Source organism: Thunnus thynnus, chromosome 8 (genome assembly GCF_963924715.1).
Source record: "Thunnus thynnus chromosome 8, fThuThy2.1, whole genome shotgun sequence".
Classification (NCBI taxonomy): domain Eukaryota; kingdom Metazoa; phylum Chordata; class Actinopteri; order Scombriformes; family Scombridae; genus Thunnus; species Thunnus thynnus.
The window spans coordinates 14,624,785-14,642,007 of record NC_089524.1 but is presented as its reverse complement, the minus strand read 5'-3'; the positions used below and the strand labels follow the sequence as shown (position 1 = coordinate 14,642,007).

The following is a 17,223-nucleotide window of genomic DNA, read 5'->3' as shown; positions in this document are numbered from 1 at the left end:
TGATCTCCACGTGAGGTGTGAGGCGGTGTCCCTTGTAAAAAATAAATGAGAGATTATAGCATTGCTGGTGGAGAAAGATGTTCTGGACATTTTAATAGTTAAAATTCATTTGAAAGGTTATAAGTTATTATATTGATTAACAACATCTTACAACCTGGATTTACTAAAACTTTTCAGAAATGGTTCAAAACAAAATAGCATAGTTATCAAGCTATAAACGCTGCTTTTGTTACTTTTTCAAATATTTATACCCCGGATATACATTTTTTAACAATACTATTTCAAGAATGACATTCTTAGGGAGACTGACTATATTAATCAATTGAATAATTGTCCCAGAATGTTTCCTGATGTCATTAATTCGTCACATCATGACAAATCAGTGAGTTACCCTGAAAACACAGTCCCCCTTGATTTCAACAAAGCCCTTATGAGAGTATTTCGCCACGGTATTGACAGAGACCTTGAAAGCATTTAAAAAGATAAACTACCTATCAGGTAGCAGTTTAGAGCAGTGGGATTGCACAAATCTCAGCCCTGAGAGCTTTTTTTTTTTCTCACCAGGCAGCTCAGATGCCACCACGCCACCAGGAACAGAGGAGGCAGTGTATTGGCACATGACACAGCAAACACACCACCCTCACACAATCTGGCCTTCGCCAGCCAGCCCCCAGTCTTCCCTTCCGTCTCCTCTGCCAGGAAACAAAAGCAGATAGAGAGGAGGAAACCACGCTTCATTGGAAGTATGTGATGCAATGAGGGGGTGTAGAGGTAAGTAGGCAATAACAGGCTTTTCTGTGTTGACTCACCAGGGTGAGGTACAGATTAATAAGTGGTGAACTACTCAAGAACCCTGGACTTACAAAAGCCCCAGCTTCATTGTGTCTCATTTGGTTTGTGGTAATTAACCCAAAGTGGTTTGGGGGAATATAGCCCATGAACAATATCATCTGAAATGGTAAAGGCATTATGGTGGGTTCTGTGTTATTACTTCTAACCTTGAGGCCCTGTTTTGTAGAGGCTATATGTCAAAATCCCCTTCTGGGTTAATCCGACCATAGTCAGTGTTAAACTGCATTTTTAATGTAAATAACTATCATCTATATTTTTGAATAATGTAACATATTATTTGGTTGACTAGTAAATGGTAACTACCCTCAAACATTAGGCTCATGATGAGCCAGCAAAATTGTATTTCCTCTCCCCATTTTTGATGAGTTTGAGCCAAATTACACTTAACTATAATTGAGAACTTGAGCTTATTTTGGTTGTACTACAGTAATTCCAAGAAAAATATTAAATTAATACAATCTGTACTGCATATACTGTCCAACTGTCTGGATGTGACCAGCCAGACTTGACATGTGACAGCATGAGAGGTTTGTCAGGTGTAATGCAGAGGGGAAGTATAACAGAGAATCGAACACTGTGAAATGAAATGACAGTGAAAATAGCGGAAGTGAGTCCAGTTACCATTTGTACGACGTGTCATTACTGTCAGCACAGCATACCACCAGTGCTGATGGGAAGTTGTATGTCCAAAATGTCAACTTTTCAGGAAAATAGCAAATGTGAAAATTGAATACAAGAAACGTGTTATTTAGTCTTTGTAAATGCTTTTAGTGCTATAAGACCACACATTATTCTAATATTGACATTCTGAGTCTTCAAGCCTGCTACTCACCCTTCTAAATAACTTAACATAATTTCAACATTATTGGAAAAAAACATATCAATGCCAATGAGCTGAGAGGCTCAAAGAAGGGGTATTTTTGCAAACAAAAAAGAAAATCATATTTGCTCTTTTTATTATCATACATACAGAAATCACTGTAGAGTCAGGACCCTGTGGCTGGCAGTTGTGGTTATGAATCGTGTATGTTTCATTTTCATGTAAAGCTGCTGAACAAGTTTCAGTTTTATGTGCATTAATTCCTACAGATTAGACTTTGTCTTTTGATTTTCTACAAAATCTGAGCCAGTATCTTGACCCATACTGAATCAATAGCTTAATGTTATACATTTCAGACAGAAGAGGAATGGTATACTTTTCAAAAAAATATAATTGTAAGAGTGTAGATAAATCAATGTCCAAATATTTCAGAAAATACAGAATATGGTCTTCATGCCTCTAGAGGCAACTTTTAGTTAAATCAACTTTATTTCCTTTATGAGTCAGTAATCAATGAAGGTCTTTAAGATTTAGGCGGATGTCCTTATGAAGTGGGCAACTGCTACTTTGGAAAGTAACAACAACAAATCAATGTCCCCCTCTGTTCAGAAAATCTTATGATAGCTGAGTTTGAACAAAATATTTCTGAGTCACACATCTGGGAATTCATCACCTGAGAATATTTCTCTCAGAGATGTTGCCTAACTCAGATATCTGTTTGCTTTAAAAAAAAAAAATAGATAGAGATTATCATGTATATCTCTGCTGTCTTTGCTTAGATGACTGCCATTATCTGTTGCAAAAGGAATGTTTTTCCAGAAAGATCCTTATTATCAGTAGCTGGAGTAAACACTCTGTCCTTGGGAGGCTAGCAACACCTTGGCCTGAAAAAAACAAGGCTATGACGCACAGACTGCCGCAGCCACAAACGTTACAGCACAGGTGTGTAGGAATGCTTATGAAGCAGGCTAAAAAGGGACATCACAATCTGTATACCCATCGCTTAGTATTATACTTAGACATGACATACAGTAACAGTATTACTCAGTATTACTCAGTACCACACATGTCAGAATTCAAATGTCAGAAATGTCTGAGAGAAATAAATAGCTGGAGGAATTTCTTAAAAAAGCAAAACACTATGTTTTGGTAGCATACACCCAAATGTTCACATTGTCAATGTAATTGATAAGAAATATTTTATCTATTTGAGTGTCTCAGGCCTTGTTTTGGTATGAATACATACCATGCATCTAGTTTGGAAAGAATCTTTGTGTGATGGGAATCACAATGCTGGTTACAAATTCCCAGCTGGCATTTTAAAATGCAATTTTTGTGGAATTTCCACATCTGAAAGAGAGACAGATGGTTTTTTGTGCCCTGTCAAAAACACTTCCCTGATTTGCACATGAGTAATTCACCACATGGAACAAAGTGAGACAAATAAAATTGTTAAGGGCAACAGATCACCATGAACAAAACGGTATTATGTTGGTTAAATCACACTGTTGCTTGTGTTTGCCTGTTTATCCACTATTTAAAAAACTTACAAAATTGACAAAATTAAAATTTAAAAAATGCAATTATACACAGAAAGTGATCTTTCTCTCCCTGTCCTGTCTATTGAGGCACCTAGTTGAGCTTCGAGTCAGCTGATGAGTGGAGATTCCCTTACAAAGCTATCTTTGTCTTTTATCTTTGCTATCTTTGTCTGGTATTTTGAGGACATTTGTGTGACATTATGTAATTATGCAGTACTTCAGCATTCTTGCTATTATTTGTGACTATACAGTGTATTAGTCATTTTGTACCAAGTTATGATATCCACCATTTCATAAAAGGGATGTTTACTCTTTCATATCTAATTAGAGCACAATTATATTAATTGTAATCTGTTTTTACATAATAATGACTTCCAAAATAGGTACAAGGCAGATATACATTGCACTGTTCTAAGAGCTTTTTAAATAAGATATCAGGGCCTTACAGTTAATTGTACATACATTTTAGTACAGTAAAGTAAAACATTGATATTCCAAAAACCTTGCCAGTTTAAGAAGCATGAATTAAACATCTGTTTATCAGCCTAAACTGGCATCCTGTGTATCTGTGGGCTTTCTGTGGGGTCAAAAAGGTCAGTCATCACCAAGGATTCACCCCAGCAACAGGCTATTTCATTCAGTGAAGCCAGGAGAGGGGGTGGGGGTGGGGGGGTACCTTACTGCTGACCCAAAGATATCATCTTACCTGTAACACTGGGACATTGTCTGTGGCCATCTCTGAGCGGCCCACTTTGGAAATCATTTTGTAGATATGCTGGGCATTTTCACACTTCAGAGGGATGTTCACACATTCAGGATCAGGATGTGTGTTCAGCATCTCTCACAGCTTGACTGATATGGGGGCTTAGAGTCTTAACCGTGTCATGTTTAAAAAGAAACCTTTACCTGATGTGTTTTGTTTGTGTTCTCTATGCGTGAGCTGCCAGAGGCTCAGGTGTAACACATACAACCCGACTCAAGGGGTGTTGGGTTTCTACCCAGTAGGGTCTGGCTGGCCTCCTCCAGCTACTGTTACCAGGCTATTCTCATCACTAATTCATCTGCGCTCTTCACCCAAAGCTCTGGGCGGCTGGTTGGTTGGGTGGTTGGTCGGCTAAGCAGGGGGAAGGACAGTGTTGCTCTCTCTGCCAGAGCAGTGCACCACCAGGGTTCCTAGAGGAGGAACACACCTGAGCCGGGGCCGATGCAGAACGGGGAGGTTATGAGCCCGCGGGACTCCAAAGCAGCAGGGGCTGAGGCCATGGAGGAAGAGAAGGCCCAGAACCAAAATCAAGGGTGTGCGGAGCCCACAGCGCCTCCGCTTCCTCCTCCTTCACCACCACCACCAGGGCCACCAGAATACCCAAGACCCAGGCTAATTTTTCACACCCAGCTGGCTCATGGAAGTCCCACAGGCCGCATCCATGGATTCACCAACGTCAAGGAGCTGTATGCCAAGATTGCCGAAGTGTTCAATATCTCTCCCTCAGAGGTACAAAACAAAACTGGCTACAGTATGCATGCAACATGATTACATACTGGCATTTAAAGTTACGTTGAAAATAATCAAAATTTAAAAAATGCTTTATTCCCTTGCAATTCTTGTCTGGTAGGCCAGCTGCAAATAGGTGTTAGGTTTCCACTCTAGGCTGGTTTCCATGATACCATATTGAAGATCATTTGCCGTCGCTACTGTCTGCCAGACTTTGTACTCATCTGTGTCTTGACCAGGATCAATAATGGAGACAAATTATAATGTTCTGTAGTCAGTAAACACCACACACGATAATTGACAGTGATGGAAAAGAATTTATCTTTGAAAGTTACTCAATTAACAAAGAAGGGTACAAGAAAAGATAATGAGAGCTTAGTCACACTGCTGCAAATATCATGAAAATTCCAATCCATTTGAACAATTACCGCTAAATACTGTACCTTTTTTCCTGATTAATTGGAAATAATTAGATTCTGTAATTATCAGCATTACGTTTAGCAGTGCTACATTTTAGCTCAAACAATACCAAAGATAAAATAGTCAAAAACTCAAGTAAAAACCATGGCACACCAGTGATTTAGTGTTAAAGCAGCAGAGGCTTTTACTCCTTTGTCCTCAGTTTGTAATGCAGGCTTTCTGTTTTGAAACAACTCACTGAATTATCTGTGCTTTAGACACATTAAATAATGTATTTCAGGTAATAGGCTTTTCCAAAATGTTTATACATTATCGGATTAAACTATCCTTTTATAGCGCTACAGGATCTAAATTGCCGTTTGCAGCTGCTCACAAGGCCAGAATCCTTGGGAGATGAAATGTTCTCACTAAATCTTTAGTAGGTCAGGGCTAGCCAAACTATACTGCAGCCTGATGCTCAGTGATAAACACAACACACAGGTTGTCTGAGGTAGACTTCCGTGTAGTTATCATGGAAAGAGTCATCAGCCGGATACACCTAATTTTTGTATCTCAAACAAACATTTAGATGATATTTGTCCAGAGCAGCTAGAAATAGACACAACAAGGAAAGTCATCAGGAAATATGTTGAGGGAAATTGAAATTTTAAGAAAAACTAAGGCTTTTCACAGTCAATCAATTTTCTGTCTTGTGCTTGTGCATGTTTTGCACTTTACTATAATGAACTGAAAAATAAATCATGACTGAGAATATTTACATGTCATCTCTGCAAGTTACTGTCTGAAATGTTAAAATGCAGTCTGTTGTATGTGCAGATCAATATTATATGAACACGATAAACTATAAAAACATTGGAACTCAATTCAAATTTTAAGTAAATATGATGATCGGCATGTATACCGCTGTTCTGCAGCGGTTTCCTGTATATTATGGTAACACATCCAGCAACAGAACAATAAATATTCAACACTAACCTTATCTAATACTTATCAGTACCGTTATGAAGGCCACCGTGTGGCTTTCCTATGTACATTCCATAGCAGCTAACCTTGATAATCTTATCAGGAAAACACCAGGCATGTATCTTTCAGGTTGGACTGTTTCATTATGTTACACAAGACTGCCTTCCAAAATGCTATGTGCTTAATATTTCTCTATTTCTTTCTTTTTTTTAATTTTTTTTAGAAAGAACTGTCGACTGATGTTCATTAAGATATCATATTAGGATATCACAGTACCTTAAACAACAGTTTAACGTCCACCTTTGATGTCACATTTGCACTCTAAACATTCACCTGACACTTGTATCAACTGGAGTTTACACATTCTGTATGTAACTCTCAGACACTTTTGGAAACTATACATTGATTTGAATGCATTTGTCTGTCTATATGTGTCAGCCCTGTGGTAGTTTGGCGCCCTACTCGGATTATAGACTGTCCAGTTTGTGCTGGGATAATCTCCAGCCATCCTGAAAGAATAAACAGTTTAGATACCCATTGGATAGATTACTATTAATAGTGAGCAATGCAATGGTTTGAGCCTCTCACTGTAATGATTATGTAACAATAAATAGTAAAAATTATTATTTTTTAAACATTTATACTGACTTTTTCTGTGTTGTTTAATTGAAAAAAAAAACATGAGATAGTGAGATAGTGAGAAGTTCAATTGTTTTTTGACCTCCTGTGGACTGAAAAGCAGCAGCATACAGATCTAGCTGTTACAGCTAGATGACACAGCAAGACCTTGGACCGCAGTCAGACTGTTGTACTTGCCAAGAGAATCACTATGAGCAATATCTAACAGGAACTGCGCCAAGTCAGATAACAGTTGACCGAGGTTATCTTGAATTTCCGTTATGATTACACAGTTAAACTTGAACTTGAACTTTAGGCCTCCAAATGAAAGTTTAACACAGGAAATTGTACAAACAAAGCCAATTATATTTATAAATTATAAAGGAGCCCTAAATGTGATAAGTAAGCACTTGCATTAAAACAAACTTTGTTAGAAAAAAAAAAACTTTTTCCAAGAAATACCCTGTGACTAGGATGTTAGCAGAGTAGCCTATAGTTGGAAGAGATCTTAATGTTATCAGAGTCACAGGTTTAATCCTGCAATATCAAATGTGCAAATGCAGCTCTTTAAGACACATATGCTATAATACATGGCTGTTATAATAGATGTTATGATCCTGAAATGTGGTCACATTTGATTACTTATTTTCTGACATGCTTTTGAATAAAAGCAATTGTCTTGAATGTGTATTGCTGACAGCTATTTATTGTATTTTTTTAAAAGCAACAACTGTTTGTTGTTTAAGCACTTCACTTGTGAAACAAACAAAAAATTTATCTTGTCTGTGCATTAAAAATTATTATTATTATTATTGTTATATTATTAATGTAATTTTAGGTTTGAATGTAGAAATATACAAAACCTCTTAATGAGTTCATGGATGAGCTCATAACAAAATGGCCACACTTGCCAAACCAAATTTATTTGGCTCTATCGCCCTCTGCTGCTCAATCTATATACAGCACAGCTAGAGATATTTGTGAAACATTTTCTTTTACTGTAAATGATGGAAGCTGAAAATGAAACACCAGGGCATCATGTCACAGGATTACAACAGAAGTTCATAGTCACCTTGTAATATTGTCTGTATAATCATCTTTGATTACATGTAATGGAAATAAGCAAGGGATTACTGTTGTCTTCCAAAACATGTTTTCTTTTTATAAAAAGGCCACAGATGATCTGCCTATATATATGAACAACTGTATCCACTCATAGTTTACACCAAAAACAAGTTGAAGTAAATTCTTTGGCCATATAACTGACATTAATTTGAATAGTAGGGTAGCATTTTTTTCTAATGCAACAATGCATAAATATTTATGTCTCAAAAGAGTATTTGTGGTGTTCATGGAAGCTGCTAATCAATACTACACTTCTATAACCCCATTTAAATGGCACACTACTAAAATAAAGCTAACTTTCCATCAGTGCCATTATCATTTCCTTCCTTCATATTCTCAGCTGCCATTTACATTATCTTTTTAGAGACACTGGAAAATGTTTTAGTTGTTTTTTGTTTCTTCAACAAAGATGCTTACCCTCAACCTTCCAGTTGTAAGATATATTGAAGATGTAAGTTATTAATATTTTTATATATAGTCTTTAGTATTATACAACAAATGCTCTTCATACAGTGATTTTACTACTGTAAAAAGAAAGGATTACGGAGACCTGAACTATTTTACTGTAGAGTGTTGGTGTCATATCATGTATCGCAATATTAGATAATATCTTTCTAAAGTTCATAATGTTCATTTTTATTGACTATATGTCACAGCAGTGTTGATTAAATTCTGTGATATCTTTTGGAGTCATAGTGTGTGGCGCTGTTATATTGGATTATTTTATATTTGGGGGTATTAATGGTGTTTCACTTTCATGATATTGGATTCGCATATGTTCATAATAGAAACAACAAAACATTTGGTCCATCTCTGCTTTTCAGATCCTTTTCTGCACCCTTAACTCCCATAAAGTGGACATGCAGAAGCTACTGGGGGGACAGATCGGACTGGAAGACTTTATCTTCGCCCACGTCAGAGGGGAGACCAAGGAGGTGGAGGTGACAAAGACAGAGGACGCCTTAGGCCTCACCATCACAGACAATGGAGCTGGATATGCTTTCATTAAGGTGAAGAGCAGTGAACTGACATTGTCATGAAATCTCATTTGAATTTCTTGTTGGCAATGGAAAAATTCTGTGTTTTTGCTGTAGAAGAATAACCAGGACAACTTCCAGTGAAATAGCCGGAGCCTCTAGAGTCTAACCTTTCAGTCCTTTTTGTTAAGAGGCTACTTTAAAGCAATTATCTATAATTCATTGTCAAATAAAGGATTAAGGGTTTAGTTTGTAGCACTCAAATTATGATTTACATTACATGCACTCTTTAACTCGAAAATACCTTTATAGGATCATTCACATTAGAAGAAATATTAAATGAAAACTCTTAGATTTTTATTTTCCAAAGTGAAAATGTATTTTGAAAAGGGTGAATTCAACTATCACATTCTCCAACTTCAATCTGTTTCCTCCAGAGAATAAAGGAAGGCAGCACCATAGACCGACTGAAGTCGGTATGTGTTGGTGACCACATCGAGGCCATCAATGACCAGAGCATTGTCGGGTGTCGGCACTACGAGGTTGCCAAGATGCTAAAAGAGCAACCGAGAGGCATACCCTTCACTCTCCGTCTGGTTGGCCCCAAGAAAGCCTTTGGTAAGTGGAAAATATTTGATATAGCTATTACAGTCATGTGGCAGAACAGATGGAAAATAGGAATACAGCACAAAACCTTTAGTATTAAAAATGGCAGTTTAAAGAGAACATAATAGAGAACATAATAATATTTAATTATTTGTTTTCGAAAAGCTGACATACCAGGTAGTTAGGGTTCACCTTGTAGTACCAACTATTGTTTCGGTATGTTTTGAATTGCTTTCAGGTAACATTGTCCAATTAAATTAATTTGGTTTGGTGCTAAATATACAACCCTCTAGCAGGAAAAACAAATGGTGCAAAACAAGAAAAGATATTTGCAAATACTATTCATAAAGCATCCCTGGGTATACTGTAAATCGAATCCTATTAACATGGTTTGAATGAAAACAAGCAGGACTCTTGATTTCGAGAACCAGAAGGCAAATCTACTAGAATATGAGAAAGAGGAAAGTTATCCTTTTGTTTCTTTGGCACACCTAAGAATCAGTAGTGTGAATTAAATTGTTGGGCTGTGATTCATAACACTGACATTTAATATCATTAGAGCCAAGAGCTGCCCCAGGTGATTTTTCTTTATGACAAAAGTGTCCATGCAAGGTAAAGCGCCAACATCTAAGTGGAACTAACCAGAAGCCCCGCTCTGTTGTCCACAGTTAGATAAAAGAAGTAGATGGATTTCAACATTCCTTAATAAATATGAAGATTAAACAGGAACAGTTTAGAAATTACTGTCAATCTGCCAACGAGTCTGGAAAAGTTGTTAGACCCGGCAGCTACAATTAATTGACCACTATTACAGTGGTGGTTGTTAAGCCTCAGCCAGAAGAATCTTGTGTGACAGTACATGTTTAAAAGCGGCTGTGCAGGGATAAGTATGGGTCAGTTGGGGTTTGATTTTGTAAATAATATGAAAAGTGCCACCGGTGACAAGACTAGAGTAAGCACTACAGAGAAAGAAAATAAATCTTTTTGGTTGTCGGTAAACAGAGTTATTTTTCTTAGACTGGGTTTTGATATTTCAGGAAGAAAATAAGTAGTTGGGAAATACTTTTCTCAAAAAAGATATATGCAGTTGTTTGGAAATCAACTCCTCAAATTCAGTTACTGAAATGAATTTTCATTTCCAATCATGCACAGGCAAAATGAAAAAGGCTTTGAGGGATTTTCCATCTCATTGCAACCACAGGAAAAACTAAAGCTCTTTGAAAATTGGATACTGTAGAGCATGTATTTGCATGCAGAAAAGAAACAAACTTAGCCTTTCATAGGGACACAGAAACATCCTGGTTTGGGTTACACACACATGTTTGTCTAGACCACTTAAACAGCTGGAGAATGTTGACTTCAATGTTGACTTACAATAATTCCTTGCAGGCTTGCCCTAATCTTAACCCTAATCACAACCATTAAACCAACCTTAACCCCAAAACCAAGCCCTAAAAACAAATGGTCAACAACAGTGTATGTAACAGTGTGAACACCAGTCAAATATGATCATTACACTTATATATAGAGAGAGATAGACAGAGAGAGAGAGAGAGAGAGAGAGAGAGAGAGAGAGAGAGAGAGAGAGAGAGAGAGAGAGAGAGAGAGAGACAGCTCCAAATGTACCTGCTGAATTTTTCCTGTTGCTGGAGAGCTTCAAAGCCACTTTCATTTACATGTCAGACATTTATAAACAGGTTCATAAGTTTATCTGCTATTATATTACTAATTATTAGGTGACATCAACTAGACTGTTTCAACTTCCTCTTGATGATGACCTCTTACACAGAGCACATTTTGCATTTTGACTGCACCTTTGACCTTTCATTTAGGGACAGTCCCTTTCACTATGACGGTGTCATTCTCCATTTTCCTTTCCAAGAAATGTTTATCTGTCAATCCACTCAAAAGTGCATCAGGAGCCTTATTTATTGCTTTTGTTTTAGTCACATTTAAAGGAAAGAAGGAAGTCTCCTCCTATGAGTGAATAGGGCTGGAGCCGACGACAACCTTGCTTATCAGACAGGAAACTAAATCCATGACCGGCGAACTGACTTCCTGTTAGACAATCAGTATCTCTTAGTAAATTGTTTATGCAACGACTGATGTTAATGAAAGAAAGCTGTCATTGAAAAGTGGGAGTGCCAATAGGATTATATCATCTTTATGGTCCTAAATGTCCTAAATATTAGCCAAAGAGAATCCTAGCTGATACACAGAGTAACAGTAATTTACATTCAAAATTCAAGAGAACGTTGCTGTCTCCAACAACATAATTAGAGTAGCAATTGTATACTGCATGTCTCGCAAAACAACATCCCAGTGATGAACTTTGAATCCCTGATTTAAAGAGAAAAGTGTAACACTTTGGTGAAAGTTGTGAGTGAGGAGGAGAAACACCTACACATACAGCAGTGGAGAAAATACGCTTTAATAGAGGTTTGACTGTCAGGTTTTAAGACCACACAAAGTAACTTAAAGAGTAGCTACATACAATAGTTGTTTCCTGAGTATCAGTCACAAGCACTGATTGACATAGCTGATGTTGACCCTTGACCTCTCCCAGGACACTACTGGGTTCCTTTGGAATTAGTAGTGCATAATCCTAAGCAGAGATGTGTATTTTCACACAGACCCAAGGGTTTTGTGTTTTTAAAATAGCTCTTTGAGAATCATGTCTACATGTCATATAAGGGCAGTGATGATGTGGTATTATTTTCCTGTGACAGCTGATTCACAGTAGCCAACTTCACTGTTAACACAAAGGTATTAGGCTTACCAGTTAAATGGGCAACAGATGGATTAGAAATCCATGACTCACATTCAGTCTAATGCTGAGCTCATTTTCTTCCTTTAATGGAACTGTTGAACTTTTAAATTGTTACTAAGGAACACACTGATAATAGCAACATGACGACGTGATTGGCTCCAACACTGTTCTTTCGAAGAGGATGAAACATAGGAAACATCAAAGCAAAATATACACTGGACTTGCACCACTTCATCACACATCATTTATTTAAACAATATTTTATGAAACTAGCAACAGTAGTGGGGTGTCCTCAGGTAAACTGAACATGAATAACAGACTATCCAGTTAAAAATGACGGTGCACACATCAGAACAAGGAAATATGAATTATAGCGCACTGCTTTGGTCTCTGCTAAATGTGTTCTTCCCAAGGTAAATACTCTGTGTTGTGTAGGAAGTGATGTGTGGGAGTTTTTAAATAGTGCCACCTGCAGAAACTTAAATATCATATGTGGAAAGAGACAGGTGACCACTAGAAAGTACAGTGCTGTGTAAAGACATGTCACAAGTAAGTAGATAAAAATCCCACAGATTGTCTCTTCAAATTGGATTAATTATATCATTCTGTGTGTGTGGTTAGATATGATCGGAATGAGGACCAGAGCGCCAAAATCCAATGAGGGCAAGATGGTGAACGGGAGGGAGACTCTGCGTCTTCGCTCCAAGGGTGCTGCGACAGTTCAGGAAGTGGTTAGTTTCACATGCTCTGCCGGACAATGACCACTTAACTTCCTGATGTACTCAGATAATGACGTGTTTCCATGCACATATTTACTCCTACTCATGTATTTTTTTTATGAATTTGCAGAAATGTCCTCTTATAGCTGATTATATAATTTTTATCTTGTCTTGAACACCCTTTGATTTGTGCTGTGCAGATGATAAAAACCATAATTCCCAAGCTGAATAATAGAGAACTAACATGACCTGAACTGAACTGAAATGAACCAGAAACCCTAGTTGGTCTCAGCCACACATAAACTAACAAGCACACAATATCCGTTATTCCCCACCCAACAGTGTCTCTTAGCATCGGTGGAGTTGACCCTGTACACAAAGTGGTTCTCACTTCCTTCGTTTTGATGTAGGATGTTTCACATTACACAGAGCTGCGATGTTGACCTGTAGACTCCTTCACTTAGAGGAAGTTAACACCACTCACTGAGGTTTTTTTTTATAATCATCTATAAACTGATGTATTTATATAACATAAAGACAAGTCATAAAATAATAGCACAAGACATTCTTGGCTCTAACATGTTTTGGCGTGAGAAGAGAAGCTCTCATAAAGCCTCCATCACCATATTTAGAACATAAACACCGGTGAAATTCCAAACAGCTCTGTATTTTCCTGTCTTCCTTGCCAGCAGAATGAGTTTGAGGAACAGGCCACCAAGAAAGTGGACGACCTGCTAGAGAGCTACATGGGCATCAGGGATTTAGAGCTAGGTAAGACCACACACTAATACATGTGTCATTAAAAAATGATCTTTTTGCCCACGTTTGGATAAAGGGAAGTGAGCTAGTGCTGAATGGATGTTCACAAAGAGGTTACAGTGGTCACAGTGGGTTGTAATAGACAGGCAAACTGTCTGCGTTGCATCACTGTCTCTCTGGCAAGCTGGGATAGACTCACCTCAACCGTGAGACAAAGCAAAGGAAAATTCCTCCTCACGTATCACCACAAATCATCTATGATAGATGGCGTATACTTGACTATTTTTGATGCACATTTCCTCCTTTCTCACACTTTTGACCTTTAAATTGACTTCAACTAGTGAATTATTGCATTTCTGGGAATGCTGAGTTTTTGGTTTTGAATGTTTGTTAGTGGAGGAAGTGGGGGAAGTTGAAAATGAAGAATAAAAATGAATTTATTGTGTGTCAAAACAGAAGGGTGTCTTCTCCCTGTTGGACATCCGGGAACAATCAGGAATATGAGTGGGACACATACCATAGGCTTACTTAACATTTCTTATGATTTGAGCTTGCCCTTTCTCAGACTTTCAAGGCCAACAGGTTATCAGTTTCTCAATCAGATCCTCAGTCTTGTTGTTTGGTTGGAATAGATCCTATAAAAACATGTATGTTTACCTAATATGATTCACTTTTATGGCAGTTACAGAATGATTTTTAACAAATTTCTGTTGCTGAGCACAGTATACACTATATACAGTAATACATCAGCATCCAGGTCATCCTTACACTCAGATAACGTAAGACAGATATAAATCTGGTTTGCATACAAACTCCTTTTGAGGACATATCAGTGTATTAATGAGAGCTGATCCAAATTGTCTGACACAGCCTTCAGCTGGAGATCACATTTCTTTATTTGTCATGCATATCTTCATCAGGTTTGCTGATTGACCAGGAAACTGACACTGAAAAGACCAATGCATCATAATTCATTTGGGGAGTCACCCACAGTTATCCCTTTATTGACAAAAATCAGAGAAAATTAAATGTGTGTATCCCTTTTTCTCTGCAGCAACCACCATTGTGGAAGCGGGCAAAGACAAAAAGAACCCTGATGACTTTGCAGAAGCCTTGGACTCGGTTCTGGGAGATTTTGCTTTTCCTGATGTGTTTTTGTTTGATGTCTGGGGAGCTATTGGAGACGTCAAGAATGGCAGAATCTAGGTAATTACTGTAAACCAAAGACAGAGAGAGAGCGAGAGCTCTGTGCCCTGGTACATCCAGCTGAAAAAAACAAACAGCGTAGAAGCATTTAAAGTTGCCTTCTCAGTCCTTGCATACATTTTCAATCACTTACTTTTAAACCATGACAGGAATTAATTCAACCATTTCCTTTCGAACAGTCTGTGTCTGTAGGCACATCATCATGTTTTACTGAGATTTTGATAAATCTTTACATTATTATGGTAAATAAACATAACATAGAAAATTGCAGTGCAGTTTTTAAATAAGTTGCTTGCTATGAAATCAAATGCTGAAATTAATGTTTACTATGCAGGCCTTTAGCTGGTGATCTTGCTCAGAGTGAAAATTGTGATGGTAAAATAAGATTGTTTACCAAAATACAGTCTTATTCTCATACATAACAAATATTTCCACTTCCATAATATCATCATAATTGGTATTTACTTTAAAAAAAAGTTTATGAAATTTTGAATGGCTCATTCTCGATACTTGTAGCCCCTCATGTAAAAGATATGTAAATAATCTATCAGGAAACAGTGCAAAAGTACAAACCACTGAACAATCAGTCAGTCATCTTAGAATCCAGGAAGTTAGATAAGCTGCAATTAACCTTTTTCCTCAGATGAAAAGCTACCGAGAAAAACAGAAGAACAAAGCCACATTTCTGGTCCATCTGAAAGTCAGAATGTATCACTTCTCCGCTAATAATACTGGTATTCATGCCAGCAATCTGCATGTATGATATATTTTATGACATATAAAGAATCATTAAGTGTAAAAATGATATAAACATTTTTGCAAGCAGGTTTTTTTTTTAATTGGCTAAGTTTTTTTTTTTTTCAATTTAAGGAAACTGGCCCAAAGTTATTAAAACATTTCAATTTAAATACTCTCAAATATTAATAATAATCTGAAGGCATTAACCAGGTCTTTTCTCTGAAAATGGAATCATCACAGAATGAAAGTAAATGGGACAATCTCCAGTTGAAAGGTAATTACAAACAGGAACCCAACCCATAATTTCCCATGATAAAAATAGAAAATAAAGCTAGCTTGCGTGCATATAAAGCATTCCCTTTGAGTTCCTTACCTTGATTTTGCCTAAAACAAATGAAGGTCTTCATATTGACACATTCTCAGTTGCTTCCCACTTCTGCCACGTGTTAGAAAACTTTGCTGGTTTGTTTCAAAGACAGAATGTAAATATAATAGTTGTAGTTGTTATACTTCACTATCATTGTTCTTAATTCTGATGTGCTGCTCTCATTTTCTGTCCCTGCATTGGGGCTATTTACTGCAAAAAGAGGGAAGCATTAAACTATTATACATGTTGGGGTTTGACAGTTATACGTTTTCTGGCTCACCAAACAATGTAAACAAGGTATGAAATCATATTCTTTGACATATCTGTGTTTACATGCAAGCAAGTCAACAATGAACTGCCAAATTTCAAAATGTGTCTCGATTTCACTCATTCTGGCAAGATTGTTCTCAGCTACATCAGTATTTATCTGAAAGTGATGTTTTGTTTTGACACTTTGTATATGATTGCACCTCTTTATGAAGACCTGAAAATGGTAAAATTGTAATAAAATGGTTGAAATCATAGTTGTCAAGTACTTGTGAGTTTAACAGAAAAGCCCATTTCACCAGTTTTCTTTTTAAAGATTATTTTTTTCTAGTTTTTATTTTTGACAGACAGTGCAAAGAGACAGGAAACAGTGAGATAGAGAGAGGGGTATGGCATGCAGTAAGGGTCCCCTGGCTGGGATTTGAGCCGTGGACATCACGGATATATGGTATGCACCATTAGGCCACCAGGGTGCCCCTTATCAGTGATTCTCAGCATTTTACTGTTCCTTTATTTACAATCACATGCCATTTTAAAAAAAAATCAAAGACATTCAACATTTACACTTCATTTTCACAGTTACAATTTAGCTAAATCTGTTGTGGTGACATTGGACAAATTATCAGACTGGATTTGAATTATGTAGCAACTATACATAATCAAATCCACACTTCCGGTTTATTGTTATCATAAACTCTGAGAGGCAGAGATGCTCTGGAGGCAGACATTATAACAGTTTTACTATCACTGGACTGAGGCCTGGAGAAAAGACAGGAAAATGAAAGGGAAACTGATTCATTATGGACTGAAATTTGCAATTTAGCCATACTATCCTGTGTCTGTCTTGCTGGTTAGCAACGCTTATTCTTATTCCAACTGTGCTCTGAAAAGCTGCAATTATTTTGAATTCTCCTGCCTCCTGAGCAAATCTACATCGAAGAAATATTCGCACAAGTAATATCCTTGAAACCAAGGTAGGCAAA

The 17,223-nt window shown here is 37.2% G+C and overlaps 1 protein-coding gene across 2 annotated transcripts; it reads left to right on the top strand.

Moving 5' to 3' along the window:
- The first annotated feature begins 4,199 nt into the window (after positions 1-4,199).
- gipc3 (GIPC PDZ domain containing family, member 3) lies at positions 4,200-16,495 on the top strand. Of its 2 annotated transcripts, none has more exons than XM_067596703.1 (6): positions 4,200-4,705; positions 8,656-8,841; positions 9,246-9,426; positions 12,806-12,915; positions 13,596-13,674; positions 14,717-16,495. In XM_067596703.1, the coding sequence occupies exons 1-6, from the start codon at positions 4,418-4,420 to the stop codon at positions 14,866-14,868; spliced, it is 996 nt and encodes a 331-aa protein (XP_067452804.1). In that variant the 5' UTR covers positions 4,200-4,417; the 3' UTR covers positions 14,869-16,495. The 2 variants fall into 2 exon arrangements, with proteins under 2 accessions (XP_067452804.1, XP_067452803.1); XM_067596702.1 differs by having other exon boundaries at positions 13,593-13,674.
- The last annotated feature ends 728 nt before the right edge of the window (positions 16,496-17,223 follow it).